Source organism: Erinaceus europaeus, chromosome 20 (genome assembly GCF_950295315.1).
Source record: "Erinaceus europaeus chromosome 20, mEriEur2.1, whole genome shotgun sequence".
Classification (NCBI taxonomy): Eukaryota; Metazoa; Chordata; class Mammalia; order Eulipotyphla; family Erinaceidae; genus Erinaceus; species Erinaceus europaeus.
In genome coordinates, this window is record NC_080181.1 from 6287270 (window position 1) to 6300775 (window position 13506).

The window sequence follows — 13506 nt, forward strand, 5'->3', positions numbered from 1 at the left end:
TTTGATAGCTTTTGCTCTGTAAAAACATCATATGAAAACATTTTTATTAGAAATTCAAAAATGCACATTGTTAATTAAAATAATATCCAATATTATACGCCCTAATAATGTTTAAGGTTAACGTATTTTTGTGATGGGAGAAATCTTACCTGGAGGATGCATTGTCATCATGTGCAAGGACTCCAGTCTGAGCCCCGAGCTGCCACATGAGAGCATCATGCAGAGGGGACACTTCACAAGTGGTAGAACAGTGCTGTGGTGCCTCTCTCTTTTGTCTTAACAGCTACATTTTATAAAGTAGTATTTCTTTACATGTTGGGAGGCTTTTAGTGCAGTGTTGACACGGGTACGATTTCACGTTAAGTGTCTGCAAAACACTCACCCCCAACTTAGGCTCCATTTTCTCTTCCATCTAATGTCTTGGGTAAAACCCCTAGGATTTAAGTTGTCCATTTTGATAATATTTTTAACTTCACCAGGGTACTTTAAAATTTGTTTTTTCTTGTAAACTCTTATGGATTTTCTTGCCTTCAGGGTTATTGCAAGGACTACAAATCTACTGCTCCTGGCGGCCATTATTTTCATTTTATTGGCCAGGACAGAGAGAAATTGAGAGAGGAGAAGGAGATACAGGGTGAGAGAGAAAGACAGACACCTGCAGACCTGCTCCACCACTTGTGAAGTGTTCCCTTTGCTGGTGGGGGAACTGGGGGTTTGAACCCAGATCCATGTGCGGGTCCTTGTGCTTTGTACTATGTGCACTTACCCAGGTGAGCCATCACCTGACCCCCTCCCCCCCCCCAAGAACACTGCTCCGTTTTGACTTACAGTGATGCTGGGACTTTGGAGCCTCAAGCATGAAAGTCTTTTTGCATATCTTTTATGCTGTCTATCCTGTCCTACTTTTTTTTTTCCCTCCTTTTTCTTTCATTTTGTTAGCCAGATGTGAGAAAGAGGGAAATATAGAGGAAAACAGAGAAAGATAACTTGTGAAGCTCCCACCCCCACACCCCTAAGTGAGAACCAGGTGCTTGAACCAGCATCTTCTTGCATAGTAATGCATACTCTGGCTGATCTGCTACCTCTCTGGATGTTGTTTTTCCCCCCCAGGGTTATTGCTGGCGCTTGGTGCCTGCACAACGAATCCACTGCTCCTGGAGACTTTTTTCTTTTCTTTTGTTGCCCTTGTTTATCGCTGTTGTTGTTGTCATTGTTGGATAAGACAGAGAGAAAATGAGAGAGAAGGGGAAGACAGAGAAGGGGAGAGAAAGATAGACACCTGCAGACCTGATTCACCGCTTGTGAAGCGATCCCCCTGCTGATGGGGAAGGGGGGCTCGAACCGGGATCCTTATGCCGGTTTTTGCACTTTGCGCCATATGTGCTTAACCTGCTGCACTACTGCCTGACCTCGATTTTTTTTTTAAGCTTAAGTTTAGTAGCTATATAATTGAATAAATCAATTTAATTAGCTATTAGAAAAATCCAAAGGCCACTTGAAGATGCTTTATCTGTACACATTTACATTTTTGTTTCTTATGAACTTGATTTACTGTGTCTATAAAATTTTCTTTTTAAGAAAGTATTGCCAATTAATATTTTATTTATATAGGCTGGTGTCTCTAAACTAAATGAAGCTAAAGCTCTTGTGGATGAACTGAACAGAAAAGCTGGAGAACAAAGTGTGTTGCTTAAAACTAAGCAAGATGAAGCAGATGCTGCCCTTCAAGAGATCACAGTGTCGATGCAGGTAATGTTTGTTAGAGTGAACTCGCACATGTTCGCAGTGGTCATGTCTTCAGACTGTTCAGCAAGGAGGAAAACACAATGTTTGTTTGTGTGAATTAAGCATTATTGAGCTTCTGCTTTCTTTTTTTAAAGATATGGAACCATAATATAACAGATGACTCCCAACAGTTTTTAAATTAATCTTCCTACATTTTTTACTTCCAAGGAATCTTTAGATTCTATAGATTTTACCTCCGATTATGCCTCATATATGCTGCCTCTCATTTAACTTTAGTATTGATCAGACTTGTGCATTTATTCTTATAAAAGTAAGACTCAGTTTGAAGACATTATTTAAAGATAATGTTACAGTAGTCAAGGCAGTTTGTGACTTGGGAGGTAGCTTAGTTGGAAGAGAATAAAATTTGTGTGATAAGCTAAAATTCAAACTCAAGAGGAATGGATCAGTGCTTTGAAAATATACATTCTCTCTCTCCTCTCTCTCTCTCTCCCCCCCCCATAAGTTAATTTAAGGATTTAATTTTCTCTCCATAAGTTAATTTAAGGATTTAATTTTCATATGAATCCTAAGGTAAAAAGTCTGTTTCTTTTTCATCTCTATATTTGGATATACAAATATTCCAGCACCAATTTTTCAAAAGGTTACCCTCACCTCATTTAAGTGGCAATTTTGTACAAAAGCATTTGACCATGTATGTATAAGTCTATTGCTGGAATCCAGTGTTCGAAAGATCTAGATGTCTATCACAACAACAACATTAATACTGCCTACCCTTGATTTCTGACTCTCTATCCAAAAAATATGGAAAGATAATAAAAAATTAAACAACAAATAGAACAGTTGTTATTCTCTATTAGAATTAGACTTTTTTCAGTTAACGTATTTATCAAATAAACTTAATAGTACTACTAAACTAGAGGTAGGTTGTCACAAGTGTCAATCTAGTGTTATTATAATACTTTTATAAATTGTGCATTTATGACTTGCTTGACTTTATTATTTAAATTTTTTTTATTTATAAAAAGGAAACATTGGCTAAACCATAGGATAAGAGGAGTACAACTCCACACAATTCCCACCACCAGAACTCTATCCCATCCCCTCCCCTGATAGCTTTCCTATTGACCCAAGGTCATTGTGGGATGTAGAAGGTGGAAGGTCTGGTTTCTGTAATTGCTTCCCCACTGAACTTGGGCGTTGACAGGTCGATCCATACTCCCAGCCTGATTACTTGACTTTTTAAAGTTTTGTTCTGGTTTTTTTACTGAGGTATATTTGACAGTTAAAGTGCATTTGTCTGAAGTATACAATTCGGTTAGTTCATAAACTTGTATGTTGTGAAATAACCAATACAGTCAATGTAATTAACACCCATCCTCTCAGATAGTTACGCCTTTCTCAGTTTTATAATATTATAGTCATCTTTTGCTTTGCTATTCAGAAAACAAAGTATAGGAACGTCTTGGTGAATACAGAGTAAATCATCACATTTCCAGTTATTTTATAATCTCACATTGAATGCATTGGGAAAGCATTTAATAGATAGTATTATTGAAAATAACTTATCTTTAATGTTATGCCAATAAACATTGAGTGATTATAAATGATTTAGAGTGACATTTAAACATTTCTCTAGGATGCTAGTGAGCAAAAGACAGAACTCGAAAGATTAAAACACAAAATAGCAGAAGAAGTTGTTAAAATTGAGGAACGGAAAAACAAAATTGATGATGAATTAAAAGAAGTACAGGTAAGTTAAAAAAAAAAAAGGAAAATGGGACTGAGTGGTGGCACTTCATTAAATGCACATGTCCCATGCACAGGGACCCAGGGTCAAGCCTCCAGTTGCTACCTGTATCGGGGAAGCTTCACAAGCAGTGAAGCCCTACAGGTGTGTCTCTGCCTCTCTCCCTTTCTGTCCCCCATCCTTCTCAGCTTCTCTCTGTCCCATCTAATAAGGTTTAATAAAAGAGTTAAAAAAAAAGGGGAACATTGTAAGAGCCGTTTACAGTTTTGGCTACTGGTCATATATATAAGTTCAGATTATTTGGTTAAAGTATGCCCCAGTAGTGTTAAAAGATGTGACTATAAGCCATAATATATTGATATAAGAAAAGCAGAAAGAAATTTTTTCTAGAAGTAAGCAAGTTAAATGATGGGTAGTTAAAACTAATTTTGTTTACTAAGTACTATGTTAATATAAATATGGATAATTAAAATAATTCAGTATTCAAATATGAATAAGTCAACTATGAAATAATTTCTAAGGAGTTAATGCTATATATAAAATAGATATTTTTATTCTGTATATGTATTTATGAAGTACCTATGTCTTTGTCTTTTAGCCTCTAGTCAATGAAGCTAAACTAGCAGTTGGAAACATTAAACCAGAATCTCTTTCAGAAATCCGTTCATTGCGTATGCCACCTGATGTCATCAGAGATATTCTTGAAGGAGTCTTAAGGTTGATGGGTATCTTTGATACTTCTTGGGTGAGCATGAAAAGGCAAGTTTAAAATTTCAAGAGCTTATTTCAGCATATTCTTCCATATCTTAAAATAATTTATACTATTTTACAAGTCTGGTTTTATTTAAACAATCTGGTTATACCCTTTGCCCTCATAATTTAAACCATACATGTACAACATGTATCAAGATCTTTATTTTCTCTTTCCATAAGTTAACATTTATAAAATGTCTATGAGGAGGAAAGGGATGTTTTTAAAAAGTTAAGAATATATGTTTTCTTTTAACATAATCACTCACTTGGGCCTCTTAGAGCACAAAACATTAATTGATGAAAACATAACCATTTTTTTCAAAGTTTTACACTGTAGAAAGAAACTGAGAGCCTCATATATAAAAGAGATAAAACTGGAAGAGAGAATGAATTTTAATTAAACTTGTAACCTTGTATCTTCAGGTTTCAGATTTTAATACTGGTTTTATAGTTAGTAGTGATATGTTATTCCATTTTAGTATTTAGGTTGATAATGGAATCTTTTGTATCTAGAGATGGATTTATATTGAGGCAACACTTCAAAATACCTTTCTTAGAAATGAATGAGAAACTGTCCTTCTGTGCTGTAGAACACCTGAGTACACCCAGTAGTTTACATAAAAAGACATGGGTAGAACAACAGAATTATAACCCTCTTGTTTGACTGTATAATTTTAGACTCAATGAATACCAGAAAGTGCTGTGTAGTTTCTGAATTTTCTTCTTTATAAAAAAATAGCAAGGTAGTAGGCAGAAGTTTAAATATCCTATTTTTGTTAGGTAAGACATTAGAATTATCGCATATCCTATTGTATTAAATTGCCTTGATTTTAGTTTCCTCGCAAAAAGAGGTGTGAGAGAAGACATAGCGACCTTTGATGCACGAAATATTCCAAAGGAAATAAGAGAGAGTGTTGAAGACCTTCTTTTTAAAAATAAAGGATCTTTTGACCCAAAGGTAAATTTTAATAGCTCTGCTATAAATTCCCATTCTTTACTACTTAGTACTGTTTATTAAAATATCCTGACTAATTATTGTTACTTAGGTTACCTGGAACATCAAAGTATGACCAGATAGGCTGTATATATTATCACTGGCAAGCATGCTCCAGTAGCTTTGCATAAACTAGAATCTAGGGGTTCAAGGAAGATTTATAATTTTTTGGGTTCAGTGCAGGCACTATGAATCCACTGCTCCTGGCAACCGTTTTCCTTTTTTTAAAATTTTTATTGGATAGGACAGAAAAATTGAGAGGAGAGGGAGAGACAGAGACACCTGCAGACCTGCTTTTCCTCTTGTGAAGCATCTCCTTGCGGGTGTGGAGTGGGGACTCGGACCTGGATCCTTGCGAAGATCCTTGCACTTAGTACAAGTGTGCCACTGCCTGGCCCTCAGGAAGATGTATAATTGTAACTGTACTTTGAGTACTACTGTCTGCAGCCAATGGTAATTTCATTGCCTGCAGTTTCTTAAACTTCTTGCTTGCGTGCTCGCTTCGGCAGCACATATACTAAAATTGGAACGATACAGAGAAGATTAGCATGGCCCCTGCGCAAGGATGACACGCAAATTCGTGAAGCGTTCCATATTTAAAAAAAAATCAACAAAAAAAAACTTCTTGCTTGCCTGGCATGCTTTTCTTTCTCCCTCTGTACTTACTGCATAATAGCAGATATCTTTACTACCATGTTTGTTTCTGATTTCAAGGAATAGTTTAAATATTGTGATTCTCATAGTTTTTACTTTTGTCTAGTACTCAAAATGGTATATACTTTTTCTTTGACACTGATAGTGATTTTAAAGTTGATTTTATCTAATCAGCTTGTACTATGTGTGTAGAGAATATAGAATTGGTGCTTGAATATTGTTGTGGAAAGCATGTGTTAACAACCCCACAAGAAATCACTTATGTGAAAATATTGTATAAAAGAGTATGGTTAAAATGATTTAAATGAAAAACTAGATGTTATTGGAAATAGCAGTTCAATTTGTTTATTTTTTAGAAAGTCAGGAATGCTGTTTTATTTTATTTTATTTCTTTATTAGAGATAGAGAGAAACTGAGAAGGGAGGTGGAGACAGAGATAGAGACAGAGAGAGACACCTGCAGCCCTGATTCACCACTTGTGAAGTTTTCCCCCTGCAGGTGGGGACCAGGGGATTGAACCTGGGTCCTTGTGCACTGTAATGTGTGTGCCTGCCCTTATTTATTTTTTACTATAAAACAAAACCAGTTTGTGGCTTAAGTTCTTTTGTAAATACTTACATGAAATGTTCTGGAATTCACTTTGCTTTTCCTTGGAGTTAACTGAGGATGCTACATGACTTCTGATGACTTTCAGAATGCTAAACGTGCGAGTACTGCAGCTGCTCCTCTGGCTGCCTGGGTTAAAGCCAATGTACAGTATTCCCACGTCTTGGAACGAATTCAGCCTTTGGAAACTGAGCAAGCTGGGCTAGAACTGTAAGTGGAATAAAACACAATTCTTTTTTTTTTTAATATTTATTTATTTTCCCTTTTGTTGCCCTTTTTTATTGCTGTTATTATTGTTGTTGTTGTCATTGGATAGAACAGAGAGAAATGGAGAGAGGAGGGGAAAACGGGGAGAGAAAGAGAGACACCTGCAGACCTGCTTCATCGCTTATGAAGCGACTCCCCTGCAGGTGGGGAGCCAGGGGCTCGAACCGGGATCCTTACACCACGTGCGCTTAACCTGCTGTGCTACGCACGACTCCCATAAAACACAATTCTAACCTTTGCTTTCATCAATCTGATGAGTTGTATTGTCAACTTTAATTTAGATTTTACTTCTTGTGTACATATAAAATGGCAGCCAACAGTAGTAAACACTGGGATCTGCAAAATAGCTCACTGTAACATACATGTCTTATGCTTTATTTTATCATTGCATTGGTACGTTAATGGTTTACAGTACAAGATGTTGATATAGCATGCATCAGGACCCCTCTGAACCCTCTCTGCCCTCTCCATTCACCTTCCCTAGAGTCCTTTGCTTTGTTGCAATACACAACACCCAGTCCGTCTCACTTTGTGTTTTCCCTTGTTTCTTATGTTCCACCAGTGAGACCATCTGATACTTGTTCTTCTACTTTTGCTTTGTCTTAACATAGTTCCTTCAAGTTCTATCCAAGAGGAGGCAAAAAGAGGATTTTTTTTTTTTTTTGCTTCCAGGGTTATTGCCTGAGCTTGGCGCCAGCACTAGGATTCCACTGCTCCTGGTGGCCATTTGATAGAATAGAGAGAAATTGAAAGGGGAGGAGAAGATAGAGAGGGAGAGAGACAGAGAGGCACCTACATACCTACTTCACAGCTAGTGAAGTGTCCTCCCTAAGAAGGGGAGCGGGGGCTCAAACCCGGATCCTTGGGCAGCTCCTTGCACCAAGTACTATGTGCACTTTACTGGGTGTACCACCTCCTGGCCCCCAAGGATTTCGTCATTTTTAACAGTTCAGCTGTTCTTATACTTTTATCATAGTCTTATCAGTTGAACTAAGGGGAGAATTATCTATACCTTATAAGCATTTTTCTTATATTGTACTTTACACACTGTACCTCTATAAATCAAGAATTTGGAGGGGCTTTTAGTGGCAGGCTGGAAATAGTTTCATCTCATAATTTTGAAGGCTTAATTCAGCTGTATTGGTTCTTATAGTGTCCCTGAACAACCAGCAGCATCATCAACTGAACACTTGGTCAAAGGGTAAATGGTTGGTCTCCATCTAGACTTACTGCATGCAGGGAGTGAGGCCTTGCAATGTGCCTTTTGATAACCTCTCAGGTGATGTGTATGATGACATACACCCTGCTGAGCATGGCCGTATGGACTGGCAGTCAGTGGCAACTTCTCAAACTCTGCGGTCCTATTCTGGGAGACTGTCATTTCTACAACACTCACATTTTCTTCCCATGTGGTATGTGCAAGGTTGAATGGAGACTGTGAGCAGTATAACCTGTCAGGATTGTGTTCAGATATAATTCGTTCTGTTTTCATATATTCCTTTCTTCCCTTTTGTTTATATCTGCCAGGGTTTTAGAAGGTAGAGAAGATGAGTGAATATGCTTTCTCTGCCTTTTTTCACCATAAATTTTCATGCACATACATTTGTTGTTTTATAGTACTTTGTTGAGGGGACAATGGTTTACAGTATAGCTGCTGACACATGGATACAGTGCCCCATCTCCCTGTGATTGGTGACTGCAACAAACCTGTTTTAATGGAGACTTGTGGAAATAGTACAACTAAGCCACAGGAGACTATTTTCATTTTAACAAGCTATTAAGTCAAAGACTAATTAAAGATATTACAACTGCTGTCTTGTTGACAGTTTTCATTATTCTTATTTACTGAGTTTTATATTGTAAGATGCTGTTGCTGCTTTATTGTTAATCTCTGGGATTAATGGCTTAAATAAAGTTGATGTATGTTTCAGGAATTTGAGGAAAACTGAAGACAGAAAAAGGAAACTAGAAGAGCTTCTTAATTCTGTTGGTCAGAAGGTATCAGAACTCAAGGAGAAGTAAGTTAATTTCTGAATGTTTCCAAAAGAAGACAGGTGTCTGAAAATGTCTCAACTGATTTAAAAAAAAATTGAAGCTCTTAGTTGCAATGACTATATTTATACCTTACTGTAATTTATCACTTTAAAATGAAGACCAGTATAAAGTAATATAAATGGTATTTCTTAAAATTGTTGTGATAGTAACAAAATTATTTGATGTCTATTTGCTTAACCACCCCATACCTCCAGTTGAGCAAGAGTAATTTAATACACTAAATTAATTCTGGGAAATTTACATCTGTTCCCTCTTCTTTATTACTTTCACTTGAATAATTTAAAATCTTTTATTTAATGTATTTTATTTATAACCAAATAAAAAAATTATGTAGCTTGGGAAAACAGTACAGCAGTTAGGCAGAGGTGTCAGGTTCTGCAAGCTAGAGTTGAATAGTCCTTTGGTCAAAACAAAACAGTGTTTATATCCATTATTTATATATTTATTTGGTATTAAGATACTCCTAAGGGCCATTTGTGTATTTAATCATAAAACATTTCATGTACCTTTGATTTTCTGTGATTATTTAGTATGGAATATAAAATATGATATGAGAGGATTGTCCTTTAAAAAGTGCTAAATATTGGAGTTAGAGCTTCAGTTTTCTTTCCCTCTGTCTCTCTGTCTGGAAAAAAACCAGTCTGGAGGGCGGCAGCGAGTGACTCATCCAGGAGAACACACATGCTGCCATGCACAAGGATCTGAGTTTGCTTTATTATTGCGGATGGGAAAACTTCATGAGAGATGGAACAGGGCTGCGCATCTCTCCTCTCCCTCTCTGTCTCTCACTCTCTAACTAGAGGAGAGAAAACATGAAAACTGAATAATTTGGAGTTGAAGTATAAGTGTATTAAGTGTAGAATATATATATTTCTATTTCATTGGGAGGTTTATAGTTTACAGTATATTGTGGACACATGGGTAAAATCTCTCATCTCCCAGCTCTTTGCCTTGCCTTCTCCCCCTCTGTCCCCAGAGTTGCTTTGGTGCAGTATGGTAGTTTGCTTTAAGACTACAAACTGACAGTTGAGTTGAATGAAAGTGTAGTCTCTGTTTACAATTTCTAGAGTAGTGCTGAATGAACTCTTATTACTGTACTATCCATTATGGAAAATACTAGCAAGGTGTGGCTAGAGAGTATTCAAATATACTGGGTTATCAGAAAAGTCATGATGCATTTTTGCAGAGGAAAATATGACAGGAGTTTTCTGACCACTGAGAAATTGAAATTTTAGCTTAAATTGACATGTGGCTAATGGTTATCATATAATACAACTGGGCTTTGAGTCCTGTGTCTAGAGGAGGGAGGAACCAGGCAGTTGGGCAATGACATGTATCAATCTTTTAAGGTATATGGAAAACAAAAATAATTTTCAACTACTGTTCAGATAATTTCATGGCATTTTTTGGGGTATTGTTTATTTGATGATGCTTAGCACAGTCCTGGGTATTTCATAGGTATCTTTACATTTATCATAAGGCTGAGTAGTGATATGGAGTACTACCTTTGTATTTAATAAAACATAAAATTGCTAAAGCATTTTTCAAGGAAAATAAACTCTGGTGAATGGGAACATGAGAGAATATAAGCAGTGAACCAGTTATTTCAGTGAGCTTTAAATTTGTACATATATATTTTTTAGTAGGGGGAGTTAATGGTTTATGTAACTAACAGTTATTGATACGTGTGTAAAATCTCTCAAGGGTCCCGGTTAAGTGCACACACTGCAGTGCGCAAAGACCCAGGTTCAAGCCCCTGCCCCCAACTGCAGGGGGAAGCTGCACGAGAGGTGCAGGTGTCTCTTTGTCTCTCACCCTCTCTCCTCCACTCTTCTCAGTTTCTCTCTATCTCTATCCAATAATACATAAATAAAAATATTGAAAAAATAAAATTTCTCAAATTTGTGGAAGACAGTCTCACTTCCTGCCTAGGTTCTCCTCCACCATGATACACCTGGAACTAAAAGTTCTCCTTTTCCCATGAGTTCTTTATGTACGTACATATACTTATATTTTTAGTAGATAGAAATTTAATAGAGTGAAGTGTGATCTATAGGGGTTGGAAGGTATTCTAGGCAATTGAAAATCCTAAAGGTGGTCATAACTAATTATAATTAAATTACTAAAAATCACAGCAGGAAATGAAATGCAGGACGATATTTTTTAAGCAAATAAAATTCTTCAAATGTTGACATTACTGAACTGTCAGATGAGTATCAAGTAGAACTCAGAAGATAAATTTGATGACTCTTGTGATAGGCCTTGAATGTTATAATGAATAGTGTCTACAGAATGCACAGGACATCAAGGTCTGTGAAGCCACAGCACTGTGAATGTACTTCAGTGTGTTTGTTTTAGTAATGGCATTTTGTGTACAAATACCAGTATTATTAACTAAATTCTAATATGCAAGCTCATTTTATTGCTAATTCAACTATATTAAATCTGCTTTAAGTCCCTTTGCCTTTGATTAAGTTTTAATGCTACAACAGATTTCAGAGCAGGACTTCAGAAGCTGCCAAACTTGAAGCTGAAGTAAGCAAAGCACAGGAAACAATTAAAGCTGCAGAAGTTTTAATCAATCAGCTTGATAGAGAACACAAGAGGTGGAATGCACAGGTTTGTTTGAGGCCCTTTATAATACACTGCCTATGAGACACAGGGAAACTAGAATGCACTAAATTTGTTTTAAAAAAGAAGAAAATTTCATTACCTTTCAGCTTACTATAAATAGTGTGGATACTTAAACTCTTCATATGAATTAATATTTAATTGAATTGACCATCAAGGTATCTTTATAGGAATGGGTTGTACACCAGGCAACCTAGTCCTACTTTAATTTTCTGGGAGGGCAGGAGTAGAAATGAGAACATTTACTATGAGAAATGTTTGTGGTTACTGTGTAACAGTTGGTAATTTAGGATTTTAATATTGCTGTTAACATTTTGCTGTCACATGCCTCATGTCTTACACTTAATCAGTTAGGTTACCGTCTTATCTACATACTGATAATGAGCTATCTTGTGGACTAGTGAGCTATTAGCTGGTAGTTTTCACTGCGCTAGTGTTTGCATTTAACTGTTTCAGGAATTCAAATGTAACTTCTTAAATCTACCTACCTTCTTTTTCTCAGCCCAATTTTTTTCTCCATTCCCAGCCCATTTTTTTAAAAATATTTTTGTTATAGAGAATCTTCTAGATACTAAAACTAAAAATGTGGTCATCTTAGATTATTTCTTGTGTTCTATTCCCGTCCATTTATCATTCTATTTCCCATTTGCCCTCTGTCTTCAATACCAACCCTGCCTACCCTTTTCTTTTTTTTCTTTTTGTTTTCTTCTGTTTTTTTATTTTATTGCTGGGGCTTGGTGCCTGCAGTAGAAATCCAGTGCTTCTGGAGGCCATTTTTCCCCTTTTGTTGCCTTTGTTGTTTATTGTTTTTGTTAGTATTATTGTTTTTGCTGTTGCTGTTGGATAGGACAGAGAAATCAAGATGGGGGGAAGACGGGGGAAGAAAGATAGACACCTGCAGACCTGCTTCACTGCTCGAGAGGCGACATCCCCCCACACACACACAGGTGGAGAGCCGGGTACTTGAACTGGGATCTTGAACGGGTCCTTGCACTTTGTGCCACGTGTGCTAAACCTGCTGCGCTGCTGCCTGGTCCCCCCCCCCCCCCCTTCTTCTTTACTTCAACTCTCCAAACTTTTCTCCCTCTTGTCCAACCCTTCAAGTAGGCCATTTGTTGGTGGGGGACTGGAGGAGGGGAAGATAGCCTAATAGTTCCAGGTTCAGTATCCTTTATCACCAAAAGGCAGAGCTGTGCAATACTCTGGTAAAATTAACAATAGTAAACATTTGCTGTTTGCTGAACTACCTGTCTCATATCATTGGCTGCTCTGTTGAGACACTTACAGTAGCTCACTATGACACAGCTCTTTCCCATGACCTGGAATTCTTTTTAAATTTCTTTATTGAGGAATTAATGTTTTATATTAGACAGTAAATATAATAGTTTGTACATGCACAACATTTCCCAGTTTTCCATATAACAGTACAACAATACAACTCCCACTAGGTCGTCTGTCATCCTTTTTGACCTGTATTCTCTCTCACCACCCCCCCCCCCCCAGAGTCTTTTACTTTGGTGCAACATGCCATGACCTGGAATTCTTTCATTCTTTCTCCTTCCAGCCAGCTTCACCTTTCTCTATTTGTTTATTAAATCTTTATTTGATAGAGACAGCCAGAAGTTGAGAGGAAGGGGCAGATAGAGAGAGAAGGAGACAGAAAGAGACAATAACACTGCTTCACCACTTGTGAAGCTTTCCTCCTGCAGGTGGGGACCAGGAGCTTGAACCCAGGTCCTTGTTCTCTATAACGTGTGCTCAGCCAGGCGCACCACCACCTGGTCCTCACCTTTCTTTTTTCATTTCTCTTGTCTTCTCTTTCTCTTCATTCTTTGTTTTTCCAGTAAAGAATTTCCATGCCTTTTGTTGTTGTTATTGATGCCGTCATTATTAGATAGGATAGAGGGAGAAATGGGAGACGGGGGGAGAAAAAGACACCTGCAGACCTGCTGCACCACCTGTGAAGCGACTTCCCTGCAGGTGGGGAGCCAGCGGCTGGAACCGGGATCCTTACGCCGGTCCTTGTGCTTTGCACCACCTGCGCTTAACC

General features: G+C 37.4%; 1 protein-coding gene and 1 non-coding gene across 5 annotated transcripts in view; both read left to right on the forward strand.

Annotated features, from left to right (window-relative positions):
* DYNC2H1 (dynein cytoplasmic 2 heavy chain 1) overlaps positions 1 to 13506 on the forward strand; it is a 197217-nt gene that overhangs the window by 103449 nt on the left and 80262 nt on the right. For all 4 annotated transcript variants that reach the window (XM_060179749.1, XM_060179751.1, XM_060179750.1 and 1 more), the window contains exons 55-61: positions 1612 to 1749; positions 3386 to 3499; positions 4095 to 4255; positions 5084 to 5207; positions 6592 to 6713; positions 8702 to 8788; positions 11318 to 11444. In XM_060179749.1, coding sequence (XP_060035732.1) covers positions 1612 to 1749; positions 3386 to 3499; positions 4095 to 4255; positions 5084 to 5207; positions 6592 to 6713; positions 8702 to 8788; positions 11318 to 11444 — 873 coding nt within the window. The remainder of the gene's footprint in view (positions 1 to 1611; positions 1750 to 3385; positions 3500 to 4094; positions 4256 to 5083; positions 5208 to 6591; positions 6714 to 8701; positions 8789 to 11317; positions 11445 to 13506) is intronic.
* LOC132535203 (U6 spliceosomal RNA) lies at positions 5737 to 5843 on the forward strand. Its single transcript, XR_009546972.1, has one exon. It is a non-coding gene; the product is annotated as a U6 spliceosomal RNA (small nuclear RNA).